This window comes from Ranitomeya variabilis, chromosome 2, assembly GCF_051348905.1.
Source record: "Ranitomeya variabilis isolate aRanVar5 chromosome 2, aRanVar5.hap1, whole genome shotgun sequence".
NCBI lineage: Eukaryota > Metazoa > Chordata > Amphibia > Anura > Dendrobatidae > Ranitomeya > Ranitomeya variabilis.
In genome coordinates this window covers 962,852,095-962,865,271 of record NC_135233.1, presented here as the reverse complement: position 1 = coordinate 962,865,271, position 13,177 = coordinate 962,852,095, and the positions used below count along the sequence as shown (strand labels likewise).

General features: G+C 40.5%; 1 protein-coding gene across 1 annotated transcript in view; it reads left to right on the top strand.

The window, feature by feature from the left end:
• The window catches only part of LOC143810071 (phospholipid scramblase 1-like), a 54,214-nt gene extending 41,834 nt beyond the window's left edge, over positions 1 to 12,380 (top strand). The window contains exons 7-8 of the mRNA XM_077292957.1: positions 10,743 to 10,883; positions 11,598 to 12,380. Of these exons, the coding sequence (XP_077149072.1) occupies positions 10,743 to 10,883; positions 11,598 to 11,606 (150 nt within the window). The 3' untranslated portion in view covers positions 11,607 to 12,380. The remainder of the gene's footprint in view (positions 1 to 10,742; positions 10,884 to 11,597) is intronic.
• The last annotated feature ends 797 nt before the right edge of the window (positions 12,381 to 13,177 follow it).

Here is a 13,177-nt window from a genome sequence, read left to right as displayed (position 1 = left end):
ATTTTTTATTTTCACTGCAATGCGTTATAAACTGTAAAGTAACACTTGGGGTGCAAAGTTCTCACAATACATCTAGATAAGTTCCTTGGGGGTCTAGTTTACAGCATAGGGTCACTTGTGAGGGGTTTCTACTGTTTAGGTACATCAGGGGCTCTGCAAATGCAATATGATGCCTGCAGACTAATCCATCTAAGTCTGCATTCCAAACGGTGCTCCTTCCCTTCCGAGCTCTGCCATGCACCCAAAAGATGGTTCCCCCCACATATGGGGTATCCGTGTACTCAGGACAAATTGGACAACAACTTTTGGGGTCCAATTTCTCCTGTTACCATTGGGGAAAATACAAAACTGAGGGCTAAAAAATCATTTTTGTGAAAAAATATGATTTTTTATTTTTACGGCTCTGCATTATAAACTTCTGTGAAGCACTTGGTGGGTCAAAGTGCTCACCACACATCTAGATAAGTTCCTTAGGGGGTCTACTTTCCAAAATGGTGTCATTGGTGGGGAGTTTCAATGACTAGGCACATCAGGGGCTCTCCAAACACAACATGGCATCCCATCTCAATTCCAGTCAATTTTGCATTGAAAAGTCAAACGGTGCTCCTTCCCTTCCGAGCTCTGCCATGCTCCCAAACAGTGGTTTACCCCCACATATGGAGTATTGTTGTACTCAGAACAAATTGTACAACAACTTTTGTGGTCCATTTTCTCCTGTTACCCTTGATACAATAAAAGAAATTGGAGCTGAATTAAATTTTTTGTGAAAAAAAGTTAAAAGTTCTTTTTTTTAAAACATTCCAAAAATTCCTGTGAAACACCTGAAGGGTTAATAAACTTTTTGAATGAGGTTTTGAGCACCTTGAGGGGTACAGTTTTTAGAATGGTGTCACACTTAGTTATTTTCTATCATATAGACCCCTCAAAATGACTTCAAATGTGATGTGGTCCCTAAAAAAAAATGGTGTTGCAAAAATGAGAAATTCAATTTTAACCCTTATAATTCCCTAATATAAAAAAATGTTGGTTCCAAAACTTGTCCTGATGCAAAGCAGACATGTGGGAAATGTTACTTATTAAAGGGAACCTGTCACCTGAATTTGGCGGGACCGATTTTGGGTCATATGGGCGGGGTTTTTTGGTGTTTGATTCACCCTTTCCTTACCCGCTGGCTGCATGCTGGCTGCAATATTGGATTGAAGTTCATTCTCTGTCCTCTGGAGTACACGCCTGCGCAAGGCAATATTGCCTTGCGCTGGCGTGTACTCCGGAGGACAGAGAATGAACTTCAATCCAATATTGCGGCCAGCATGCAGCCAGCAGGTAAGGAAAGGGTGAATCAAACACCTCAAAACCCCGCCCATATGACCCAAAATCGGTCCCGCCAAATTCAGGTGACAGGTTCCCTTTAAGTATTTTGCATCACATATCTCTGTGATTTAAGGGCATAAAAATTCAAAGTTGGAAAATTGCAAAATTTTAAATTGTTTTGCCAAATTTCCATTTTTTTTCACAAATAAATGCAGATAATATCAAAATAATTTTGCCACTATCATGAAGTACAATATGTCACGAGAAAACAGTGTCAGAATCGCCAAGATCCGTTGAAGCGTTCCAGAGTTATAACCTCATAAAGGGACAGTGGTCAGAATTGTAAAAATTGGCCCGGTCATTAACGTGCAAACCACCCTTGGGGGTGAAGGGGTTAATCTGCCGGTTCTTTGCATTATAGCAGTAATTACTGTATTCATCCAGGCGCTCAATTCCTGGGAAGTTCGACCCACGTATTGGAGCCCGCATCTGCAAGTCACTACGTAGATGACAAAATCCGTTCTACATGTGAGTCTCTGTTTAATCTTAATTGTTTCCCCAGTAGTATTTGATCGAATACTCCTTGCTCCATGGTTAATGATCTTACAACATTTACATTTGTTTGAAGAGCATCTATATACTCCTGTATTTACCTTCCCCCCATTCACATTGGTATTGTTTCCTATCATATTTTTTATTTTTGCAACCTATCTTAATTTACTCCGAGCTACAATATTTTTTCACTGTCGCCCCTCTCCTAAAAGTTATTCTTGGTTGCCTCGGAAGCATTTTCCCAAAAATCACATCTTTTTTTTTAAATATACCAATATTTATTTAAAATTCTTCTTATCAATACATTCTCTTTATTATAAGTTGCTATAAAATTAAACTTCCAAATATTTCTCTTATTCTCCTCATTTTTTGCTGTCCGTTCTTTCCCTCTACTTTCCTCTGCATTACAATCTTTTTCCTTCTTACTTGGGAGACAATCCTCCTGTTCTTTGTCCAAATTCTTTCTGTATGCTGCCTCGATTAATTTTTCTGGATAATTCTTATCCCTGAACCTTTTCTTCAGTATTGCTGATTGGGTCACAATCTTTGGTGTTTGTACAGTTTTTTTGGATCATTAAAAACTGACTGAATGGTACATTAGTTTTCCACTTTTTTATATTGCGCACTTCTAAAGTCCACGTAGCCATTCGTATCACAGCTTTTGAAGTGCGTTTTTCTTCTAATTTTCCCTGCTTTACGTCCTAATTCCAGGTCCAGGAACACCATTTTGTCCCTTCTGATGCATGATGTAAAGGAAATGCCCAAGTTATTGCTATTAAGGGAATCTATTAATTTACAGGCTTCTTCCCGACCCAGAAAATGATCATATCATCTATATATCTACAGTATAGTGATATGTTTTCTTTGTATTCGGATGCATACAACAGCGATGAGGACTTGAAACGCCCCATGAAAAGATTAGCAAAACTTGGAGCTACCCGAGTCCCCATCGCTGTACCGAGGTGCTGTAAGTAGAATTTACCCTGGTTCTCAAAGATGTGTGTTAATATAAATTTCAACGCTTCCAACAGAAATTATTTTGTTCCTCCCGCAATCCAGATATTAATGATAAATAATGATCTACTGATCTGATGCCAAGTGTGGTAGCAATGTTGGCATTTTGGGTCCCGCCCTGCTAATCCCTTCTACGAACCCTCATAAATAAGAAAAATTATTTTTTTAGCCCCCAGTTTTGTATTTTCCCGAGGGTAGCAGGAGAAATTGGACCCCAAAATCTGTTGTCCAAGTTGTCCTGAATGCGATGATATACCATATGTGGGGAGAACCACTGTTTGGGCGCATGGGAGGGCTCGGAAAGGAAGGAGCGCCATTTGGAATGCAGACTTAGATGGAATGGTCTGCAGGCGTCACATTGCGTTTGCAGAGCCCCTAATGTACGTAAACAGTAGAAACCCCCCACAAGTGACACCATGTTGGAAAGTAGACCCCCTAAGGAACTTATCTAGATGTGTGATGAGCGCTTTGACCCACCAAGGGCTTCACAGAAGTTTATAATGCAGAGCCGTAAAAATAAAACAAAAATTTTTTCCCACAAAAATTATTTTTCAGCCCCCAGTTTTGTATTTTCCCGAGGGTAACAGGAGAAATTGGACCCCAAAAGTTGTTGTCCAATTTGTCCTGAGTGCGCTGATACCCCATATGTGGGGGGAAACCACCGTTTGGATGCATGGAAGGGCTCGGAAGTGAAGGAGCGCCATTTGGAATGCAGACTTAGATGGAATGGTCTGCAGGCGTCACATTGCGTTTGCAGAGCCCCTAATGTACCTAAACAGTAGAAGCCCCGCACAAGTGACACCATGTTGGAAAGTAGACCCCCTAAGGAACTTATCTAGATGTGTGGTGAGCGCTTTGACCCACCAAGTGTTTCACTACAGTTTATAACGCAGAGCCGTGAAAATAAAAAATCCTTTTTTTTCCCACAAAAATTATTTTTTAGCCCCCAGTTTTGTATTTTCCTAGGGGTCACAGGAGAAATTGGACCCCAAAGGTTGTTGTTCTATTCGTCCTGAGTACGCTGAGACCCCCTGACGAAGGAACTTGTTGGGTCCGAAACACGTGTCGGGGAGCACATTATCAAATTTTGTGGCGGTTCTGGAGATAATTCCCTAGCTTCATATGTAAGTAGTATTGGATCATATGCTCATTTAGCACCCTCTCTGTGAAATATTTTGTCTTTGCACATTGTAATTGCACTAGTTGACACTATTTACACTTTTGCACCGTTTTTTCCTTATATGCTACAAGCACATGGTTGCCTATATATATTTTTTAAAAAATTATCTTTTTATATATTCTCACTTTTTATAACTTTTTATATATCTTTTTATGGTGCATGTGATCCCTACTCTATTTATCTATTTATTTCTATGATAGGGATATCCAGTATATATTTATAAACTAGCCCTTAAGCAATGATATATTGTATTATACACAAAATATGTATTTATAAAAGCAACATCCTTTTTGATATGTGCCCGTGAAAAAAATTAAAAAAGTATACATATATATATATATGATTTTTTCACACTTTTTATACTGTTTTTATATTGTACCTCTATTCTTACCATTAAATAAAATATATATATATCAATAACATTTCTCTGCTATTCTTTCCACTGACTGGGTCCATATTTGGTGCATGTTATTCTTTGATACCCCATATGTTGGGGTAAACCCCTGTTTGGGCACACGGGAGAGCTCGGAAGGGAAGGAGCACTGTTTTACTTTTTCAACGCAGAATTGGCTGGAATTGAGATCGGACGCCATGTCGCGTTTGGAGAGCCCCTGATGTGCCGAAACAGTGGAAACCCCCCAATTATAACTGAAACCCTAATCCAAACACACCCCTAACCCTAATCCCAACAGTAACCCTAACCACACCTCTAACCCTGACACACCCCTAACCCTAATCCCAACCCTATTCCCAACCGTAAATGTAATCTAAACCCTAACCGTAACTTTAGCCCCAACCCTAACCCTAACTTTAGCCCCAACCCTAACTGTAGCCTTAACCCTAGCCCCAACCCTAGCCCTAACCCTAGCCCTAATGGGAAAATGGAAATAAATACTTTTTTTTTATTTTTCCCTAACTAAGGGGGTGATGAAGGGGGGTTTGATTTACTTTTATAGCGGGTTTTTTAGCGGATTTTTATGATTGGCAGCCGTCACACACTGAAAGACGCTTTTTATTGCAAAAAATATTTTTTGCGTTACCACATTTTGAGAGCTATAAATTTTCCATATTTTGGTCCACAGAGTCATGTGAGGTCTTGTTTTTTGCGGGACGAGTTGACGTTTTTATTGGTAACATTTTTGGGCACGTCACATTTTTTGATCGCTTTTTATTCCGATTTTTGTGAGGCAGAATGACCAAAAACCAGCTATTCATGAATTTCTTTTGGGGGAGGCGTTTATACCGTTCCGCGTTTGGTAAAATTGATAAAGCAGTTTTATTCTTCGGGTCAGTACGATTACAGCGATATCTCATTTATATTATTTTTTTTATGTTTTGGCGCTTTTATACGATAAAAACTATTTTATGGAAAAAATAATTATTTTTGCATCGCTTTATTCTCAGGACTATAACTTTTTTATTTTTCTGCTGATGATGCTGTATGGTGGCTCGTTATTTGCGGGACAAGATGACGCTTTCAGCGGTACCATGGTTATTTATATCTGTCTTTTTGATCGCGTGTTATTCCACTTTTTGTTCGGCGGTATGATAATAAAGCGTTGTTTTTTGCCTCGTTTTTTTTTTTTTTTTCTTACGGTGTTTACTGAAGGGGTTAACGAGTGGGCCAGTTTTATAGGTTGGGTCGTTACGGACGCGGCGATACTAAATATGTGTACTTTTATTGTTTTGTTTTTTTTATATTTAGGTAAAGAAATGTATTTATGGGAATAATATATATATTTTTTTTTCATTATTTTGGAATATTTTTTTTTATTTTTTTTTACACATTTGGAAATTTTTTTTTTTACTTTTTTACTTTGCCCCAGGGGGGGACAATACAGATCGGTGATCTGCCAGTTTGCATAGCACTCTGACAGCTCACCGATCTGATTGAAGTGCAGGCTGCTTCACAGTGCCTGCTCTGAGCAGGCTTCTGTGAAGCCACCTCCCTCCCTGCAGGACCCGGATCCGCGGCCATCTTGGATCCGGGTCTGGAGCAGGCAGGGAGGGAGGTAAGACCCTCGCAGCAGCGCGATCACATCGCGTTGCTGCGGGGGGCTCAGGGAAGCCCGCAGGGAGCCCTCTCCCTGCGCGATGCTTCCCTGCATCGCCGGCACATCGCGATCATGTTTGATCGCGGTGTGCCGGGGGTTAATGTGCCGGGGGCGTTCCGTGACCGCTCCTGGCACATAGTGCCGGATGTCAGCTGCGATATGCAGCTGACACCCGGCCGCGATCGGCCGCGCTCCCCCCGTGAGCGCGGCCGATCGGCTATGACGTACTATCCCGTCAAGGGTCAGATAGGCCCAGGTCACCTCGACGGGATAGTACGTCAAAGGTCACAGAGGGGTTAAACATAGTCTGTCTTGTCATCTTCTGCTGAAGCACAAAAAATGCTTCTGCATCACGGTCACACCACTGGAACTTATACCAAAAGGGGCTAAGAATAGGAACAAATTATTAAACCGTAAGGAGTCCTATTGGATATATAGGTTACAAAGCCTATATCCAAATGGACTTAATGTTGTAGAGAATGTGCATGGGTTTGTCACGTATAAGTCAGTCATTTGTGCATGGGTTAATAAATATAATAACAAAAGGTTAATCTTCCTTTTTTTCGAATTTTTCAAACAAAAATGTTTTTTCTTTTGAATTTTTTAGAAAAAGGTTTTTTTTTATTTTGCTTTTTAATGTGATGAATTGATTCATGTAGAGATGATATTAGTATTTTTGATAAAGCATTAGAGTGAATTATATTTATAATTATATTTATACTTACAGCCTTCAACCTGCTGTAACCATCGATAGACCAAATCACTGCACAAGCAGCTCTACCCTCACCTACTGTATCCTCACCCATCCCTTGTAGATTGTGAGCCTTGGTGGGCAGGGTCCCCTCTCCTACTGTACCAGTCGTGACTTATAGTTATTAAGGTTGAAGGAAGACTTTAAGTCCATCTAGTTCAACCCATAGCCTAACCTAACATGCCCTAACATGTTGATCCAGGGGAAGGCAAAAAAAAACCATGTGGCAAATAGTAAGCTCCATATTGGGGAAAAAAATTCCTTCCCGACTCCACATATGGCAATCAGACTAGTTCCCTGGATCAACGCCCTATCAAGAAATCTAGTGTATATACCCTGTAACATTATACTTTTCAAGAAAGGCATACAGTCCCCTCTTAAATTTAAGTAATGAATCACTCATTAAAACATCATACGGCAAAGAGTTCCACTTGTATTGATTAAGATTATTGTACTTGTTTGTTATCATGTATACACCTCCTCACATGTAAAGCGCCATGGAATAAATGGCGCTTTAATAATAAATAATAATAATAATACTTATACCTATACTTATAATGTTATTTTTGGTCGCAACAATGTAACACCATGTATTTAAAGTCTCATTTTGAATAGAATACAAGTACTATACTGTTATTTTGTTTATATATATACAGTATATATATATATATATATATATATATATATATATATATATATATATATATATATATATATATGAAAAATGAATCTCTTTAGACTCTACCATGTAGATATGAGTCAGGGAGAACACGACTTCGGGTCCTGCCCTGCTAATCCCTTCTAGGAACCCTCATGAATAAGAAAACTTGGAGGTTGTAACATCACTTTATAGTGTTTTTGAATATTTGTTTGTTTTTTTTGTTAAATAATGAAGGCTACACTGTAAAATATAGAAGCCACACTTGTTTTCTTTGTCCTCTCCTGCCAATCATGGATAACAGAGAGGAGATCATTATCCTCTTCATCACCTGACTGTTGAGTATCGATCACTTCTTCCTCCTCCTTTTGTTCCTTGGTTCCTGCACCTTAACTAACAGTTTGTCTGGTACCATGACCCCACCTCAATCACTGTAAGCCACCCTCCCAATGCACCTGCCTGTGCGATGACAGTCTGGAAATTTGAGATATTGTTATCCCTTCCACGTCCTCCTCTGCTTCCACCTTTTTCTCTGGGACTACCACCTCCTCACAGAGTCTATTCAAAGTGTTATCCAGCATGTAGATGAATGGAATAGTGATGCTGATGATGGCATAATCATCTTAGTAGCTATATCAAAACTGTGCAGAAGGGTGCAGAGGTCCTTCATCTGTGCCCACTTCGCAAGCGTGATTTGCACGGTGTACATACTGCGTTGGTCCAGGCTATGCAAAAGGACACTGCACCAGGGCTCGATGCTGTTGCCACACTCTGTAACATGTGGAAGCACAGTGGAATTCCACTGTGTCAAACATCACAAATCAAATGGTTAACCAATAGTAAAGACATCTGTAGTGATGCAAGTGGATGACCTGCATGGTGCAATCAGCAGAAGTAAGCACACAGCTACCATGCTTTCTGCAGCAGTGCATCCAGGCCAGAATAGTGGCGGAGAAATTGCAGTACAACCAGGTTGAGGGCATGAGCCATGCAAGTCACATATGTGAGGTTGCTTCGGGGTAGGGCCACCACCAGGTTTACACTGTTATCGCATACAGTGTTCCCTTGCTCCAGCTTCAGTGGAGAAAGCCATTGCTCTAACTCACCCTGGATAGCTGTCCACATATCTTGAGCTGTGTGGCTGTGATCTCCAAGGCATATTCATTTATTAATTTGAACACTGGCTGATTGTGATGAGCCATGACTGAGCAGTGCGGAGGTGAGGAGGACTCTATCTGTACTGTTGGAACGCATGTCTGATTAAGAGAGATGTTGAGGGCAAAGGTGGAAGTCCTAGAGGAGGTGGAGAAGTCAGAAGCAGTGGAGGAACTGTTAGATATGAAGGTTTGTCCCATAAGCCTTGGGGATTCAAAGACTTGTGGAGCAGTACCTTGACCGCATATTACCACAGCCACCAGAGTCATCCAGTGTCTAGTCAGTGAGATGTAACACCCCTTCCCATGTTTGCTAATCCAGGTGTCAGTGGTGGAATGCACCAAGGCAGACATTGATTTTTTCAAGGAACTGATGATGTTGTCAGGGACATGGTGTAGCGCAGGCACAGCTTTCTTAGGGAAGTAATGGTGACTGGCCAATGGGTACTGGTGGACTGATATGGCCATCAACTTTCTGAAACCATATGATGAGATCGTGGAGTTCAAGCTTTTAGCTTTGGCATGTGTAGGAGGAAAAATTATTTTATGCAACCAAAACTGCAGGACCGAGGGCTGGCTGTTGTTCTGAGAGTGGAGTCTGGAGAACAGGACAAACTGCTGGATTTTGAGTATGGTGCAGGCAGAGATGTTATGGTGTATTGAGAAAGATGTGTTGTTCTAGATGACACAAAAACAGCAGTCATGTCCACATTCATAACTGCTGACGGGCTCGTATACACACCAACTGTAGGGGGTAAACAAGTGGAGTTTCCGCGGCCGGAAGCCTGTGTGACAAGATTTGGGATGGTGATGGAGAAAGAAGCAGCAGATGGGATTGATGGGATGGCAGGTGGTTGGCAAGGCCCGCTTGTCCACATTTTAGCACAGTGAGATTCCCACACTAAGGCATGTTGATCACACATGTGCCGGTTCATGCATGGTGTTGTCAAATTATTGCAATTTTCGCCTGTACTGATTTTTTAAAATTTGATAGATAACATTTGTTGCGTCATCCTTTGCAGTCTCAAAAATGGCTCAGGCTAAGCAACCCTTGCTGCCCCTGCGAACTGCACACTTGAGACTAGTGCTGGCTGCAGCCAGAGTTGGGGCTTAGGATGCAGTGCTTGTCATGGTTATATAATTTCATTACTATGTGGGAAGCCACATTGTAACCTCCTTATCTTCTTCCTACTGCTCAACCTCCTGTGCTGAGCTAACCAGCTCCGTACATCTGGGATGATATCCAGTGGGATCTACTACCTCAATGTCATCCTCTCTGTCCTCACCCTCCTCTTCCTGCCCTAACACCACAGTACAGTCAGAGTATGCCTTTGGCACCTGAGTCTCTGCAGACTCACCCATCTGTGCTTACCCTCAGTCAGTTGGGCATTTGGAACGTGTGCACATACCCTAAAGAGGTCGAGAAACACGCATCGAATGACTTCAATATTGTTGATTGTGCTTGTTTAGCGGCCTGAACTGCATGTAAATACAACCAAAATGTTTGTGTGATGGTGCAATATGTAAGCATTTGGTGCCCCACTTTAAGCTTTTGCCCAGGGCCCCACTTTGTCTAAATGCGGCCCTGGCTGCGCCCCTGGCACTGACTGACAGCTGAGCCACAAAGTAGAGCCAGTGTCAGTAAGGGCCAGGGATACAGTTACTTCAGCATCTCTATATACTCAAAGCGGTGACTGTACCAGCTCTGCCCCGCCTCTATGACTGAATACCGAATGCTCGCGGGGAGAATAAAGATAATTTTCTACCACGCTGCATTCAGCTATGTGCAGGTGCCAGACAGCATCATAATGCTGTTAACCTGTAGATTAACCCCATATCTACAGGTTAACAGCGTTATTCCTGGTGACAGGTTAAAGATCTTTGTAAATTCAAAGCGCTGTTGGAGATTTAGCTATACTGTCCATGTGCTTGAAATTACACCACTGGCCCTAACTTTCTTTTGTTCATTTTCAAGTGCTTGGAATTATTTCTATTTTGTGACTTAATGGATGAAACCCGTGACTACTGGTATGTCATTTTTTTTTTAATGTAAACGTCTCATTTACAGATAACGACAGTTCAGGAGAAAAGAGAGGTTGGACGGATTACTTTACTGGGAGGTTTCTGTTCAATTAAATATGATGTTCTTTTTTCTTTGGATCTTGATGTGAAAATGAAGGCGGCAATACTAGCAACATGCTTACTTTTTGTAAGTTGAAACTTTTATTTAATCATTAAAATAGCTCCAAGGCGCTATGGTATTTTATGGGCTTCAGCTCACATATCTATAGGCATCGGCTTTTCATGGCAACAATTTGTGTGCTTTTATAATAAATTACTGTGCATTTTTTTAGGTGGTTGACTGCTAATTACAGGTGAAACACTGAACTTAAGTCCACGATGCCGACCCTGGTGCCTATTGTCACAGAAGTAGCCCCTTGAATATTTTTATTTTTTAATGTCTAACATTTCCAATCTTGCCATTTTATTCTATTACTTTTTATTACAAATATTCTTTTGTACTTTCATATTTGATGTTTATCAGAAAAGATTGCGACCAATAATGAAAAAAGTCCAAACAGTGCAGATGTTTGTATGTGAAATTTAGTTTACAAACTTACAATTTCCCCTCCGGAACCAGTAGTTCACCTAAAAACAAGCGCTACTTTCATTCATTTTGCCAGAAATGTTACTAGAAACGTGGCCATGTCATGCAGAGTGTAATCCTCCCTAAGAATCGGTCGCTCAGGCAATTTTTGAACTTCCGCACCGATTTCTTTGTTCTCCATGTGAAATGTATAGTTAGAATAACACAATTCATTTGCATCGCAAATAACCTGATGAGTTTCAATGAAGAATTTGTCACATAAAAAACTGGTCTCCTGTAAAACTCCTAATATTTGTCATATTTTCTCATCAATAGGATGCATAAATTGGCAAGACAGAAGATTGATTTGAAAGACAAAATGGAAGACAACAGCTAATAAAGCTAAATATGCATTTTAATACTTATCTATCTTTCAAATTTTATACAAATATCAATATTCGATGTCAGAAGAAAGCATCATTGGGGTCTCTGCAACCTGGGGCCATGCAGATCCCTAGAATTAGGGCTCCTACAGCAAGGCCCTTGCCTCACAACGCAGCCTTACATAAGCCAAAGATTGTAGAAACATTTCATTTTATTTTCTGCTGTGTCTAAATGACAAGTCATAAGGCAAACAACGGACATTGACCAGTGCTGGGCCCGTGTGGCATAATTCACAATCGTTCACCCAAACCAGAAGAGTTGGATGCCATGTTAGACTCTATGATGCCCTGCAAATCTGAATCAGAGTACCACTTGGTTGCCCATGGAGGGGTTTACCACTGTGTGATCAGTGGTGGAAATTTCCACAAAAGCCTTTACATATAATTATTTAGCTGATCTAGTTAATCAACCAATAAATATAATATTAATTGTTCATGCAGCATAAGGAGACATTTATACATCTAATAAAAGTGACAATATCTTGTGGATTACTTAAAAAATATACTATAATGTTATATAAAAAAAATCATGCATCTTCTCTCCACAGTTTATGCCAATTGATCTCTGTTGTTCAAAGAAATTGCAAGCTAGTAGATGAGTGACCAGTTTACACCAATGTGGGTTATACAACCTATTGTGTTCAACTATGTCCGAATAAATATTTATCTGTTGATTAACTACCGGCTCCCAATGGAGATTGCTTAACTACCCCAACATTTGGGAGTGGAGCCAAAGTTCAATGGTCTGGGCCATTAAATTGCAGAAACACCTAATATAAAGTGTATCAAAAGGTTGATACATAAAATGAGAATAATGGGGATAGGGGAAAATATGTGTACGTGGGTTAGGAGCTGGCTCAGGGATAGGAAACAAAGGGTGGTTATTAATGGAGCACACTCGCACTGGGTCGCGGTTAGCAGTGGGGTACCACAGGGGTCAGTATTGGGCCCTCTTCTTTTCAACATATTTATTAATGACCCTGTATGGGGCATTCAGAGTAGAATTTCAATATTTGCAGATGACACTAAACTCTGCAGGGTAATCAATACAGAGGAGGACAATTTTATATTGCAGGATGATTTATGTAAACTAGAAGCTTGGGCTGATAAATGGCAAATGAGCTTTAATGGGGATAAATGTAAGGTCATGCACTTGGGTAGAAGTAATAAGATGTATAACTATGTGCTTAATTCTAAAACTCTGGGCAAAACCGTAAATGAAAATGACCTGGGTGTATGGGTGGATGACAAACTCACATTTAGTGGCCAGTGTCAGGCAGCTGCTACAAAGGCAAATAAAATAATGGGATGTATTAAAAGAGGCATAGATGCTCATGAGGAGAACATAATTTTACCTCTATACAAGTCATTAGTTCGACCACACTTAGAATACTGTGCACAGTTCTGGTCTCCGGTGTATAAGAAAGACATAGCTGAACTGGAGCGGGTGCAGAGAAGAGCGACCAAGGTTAT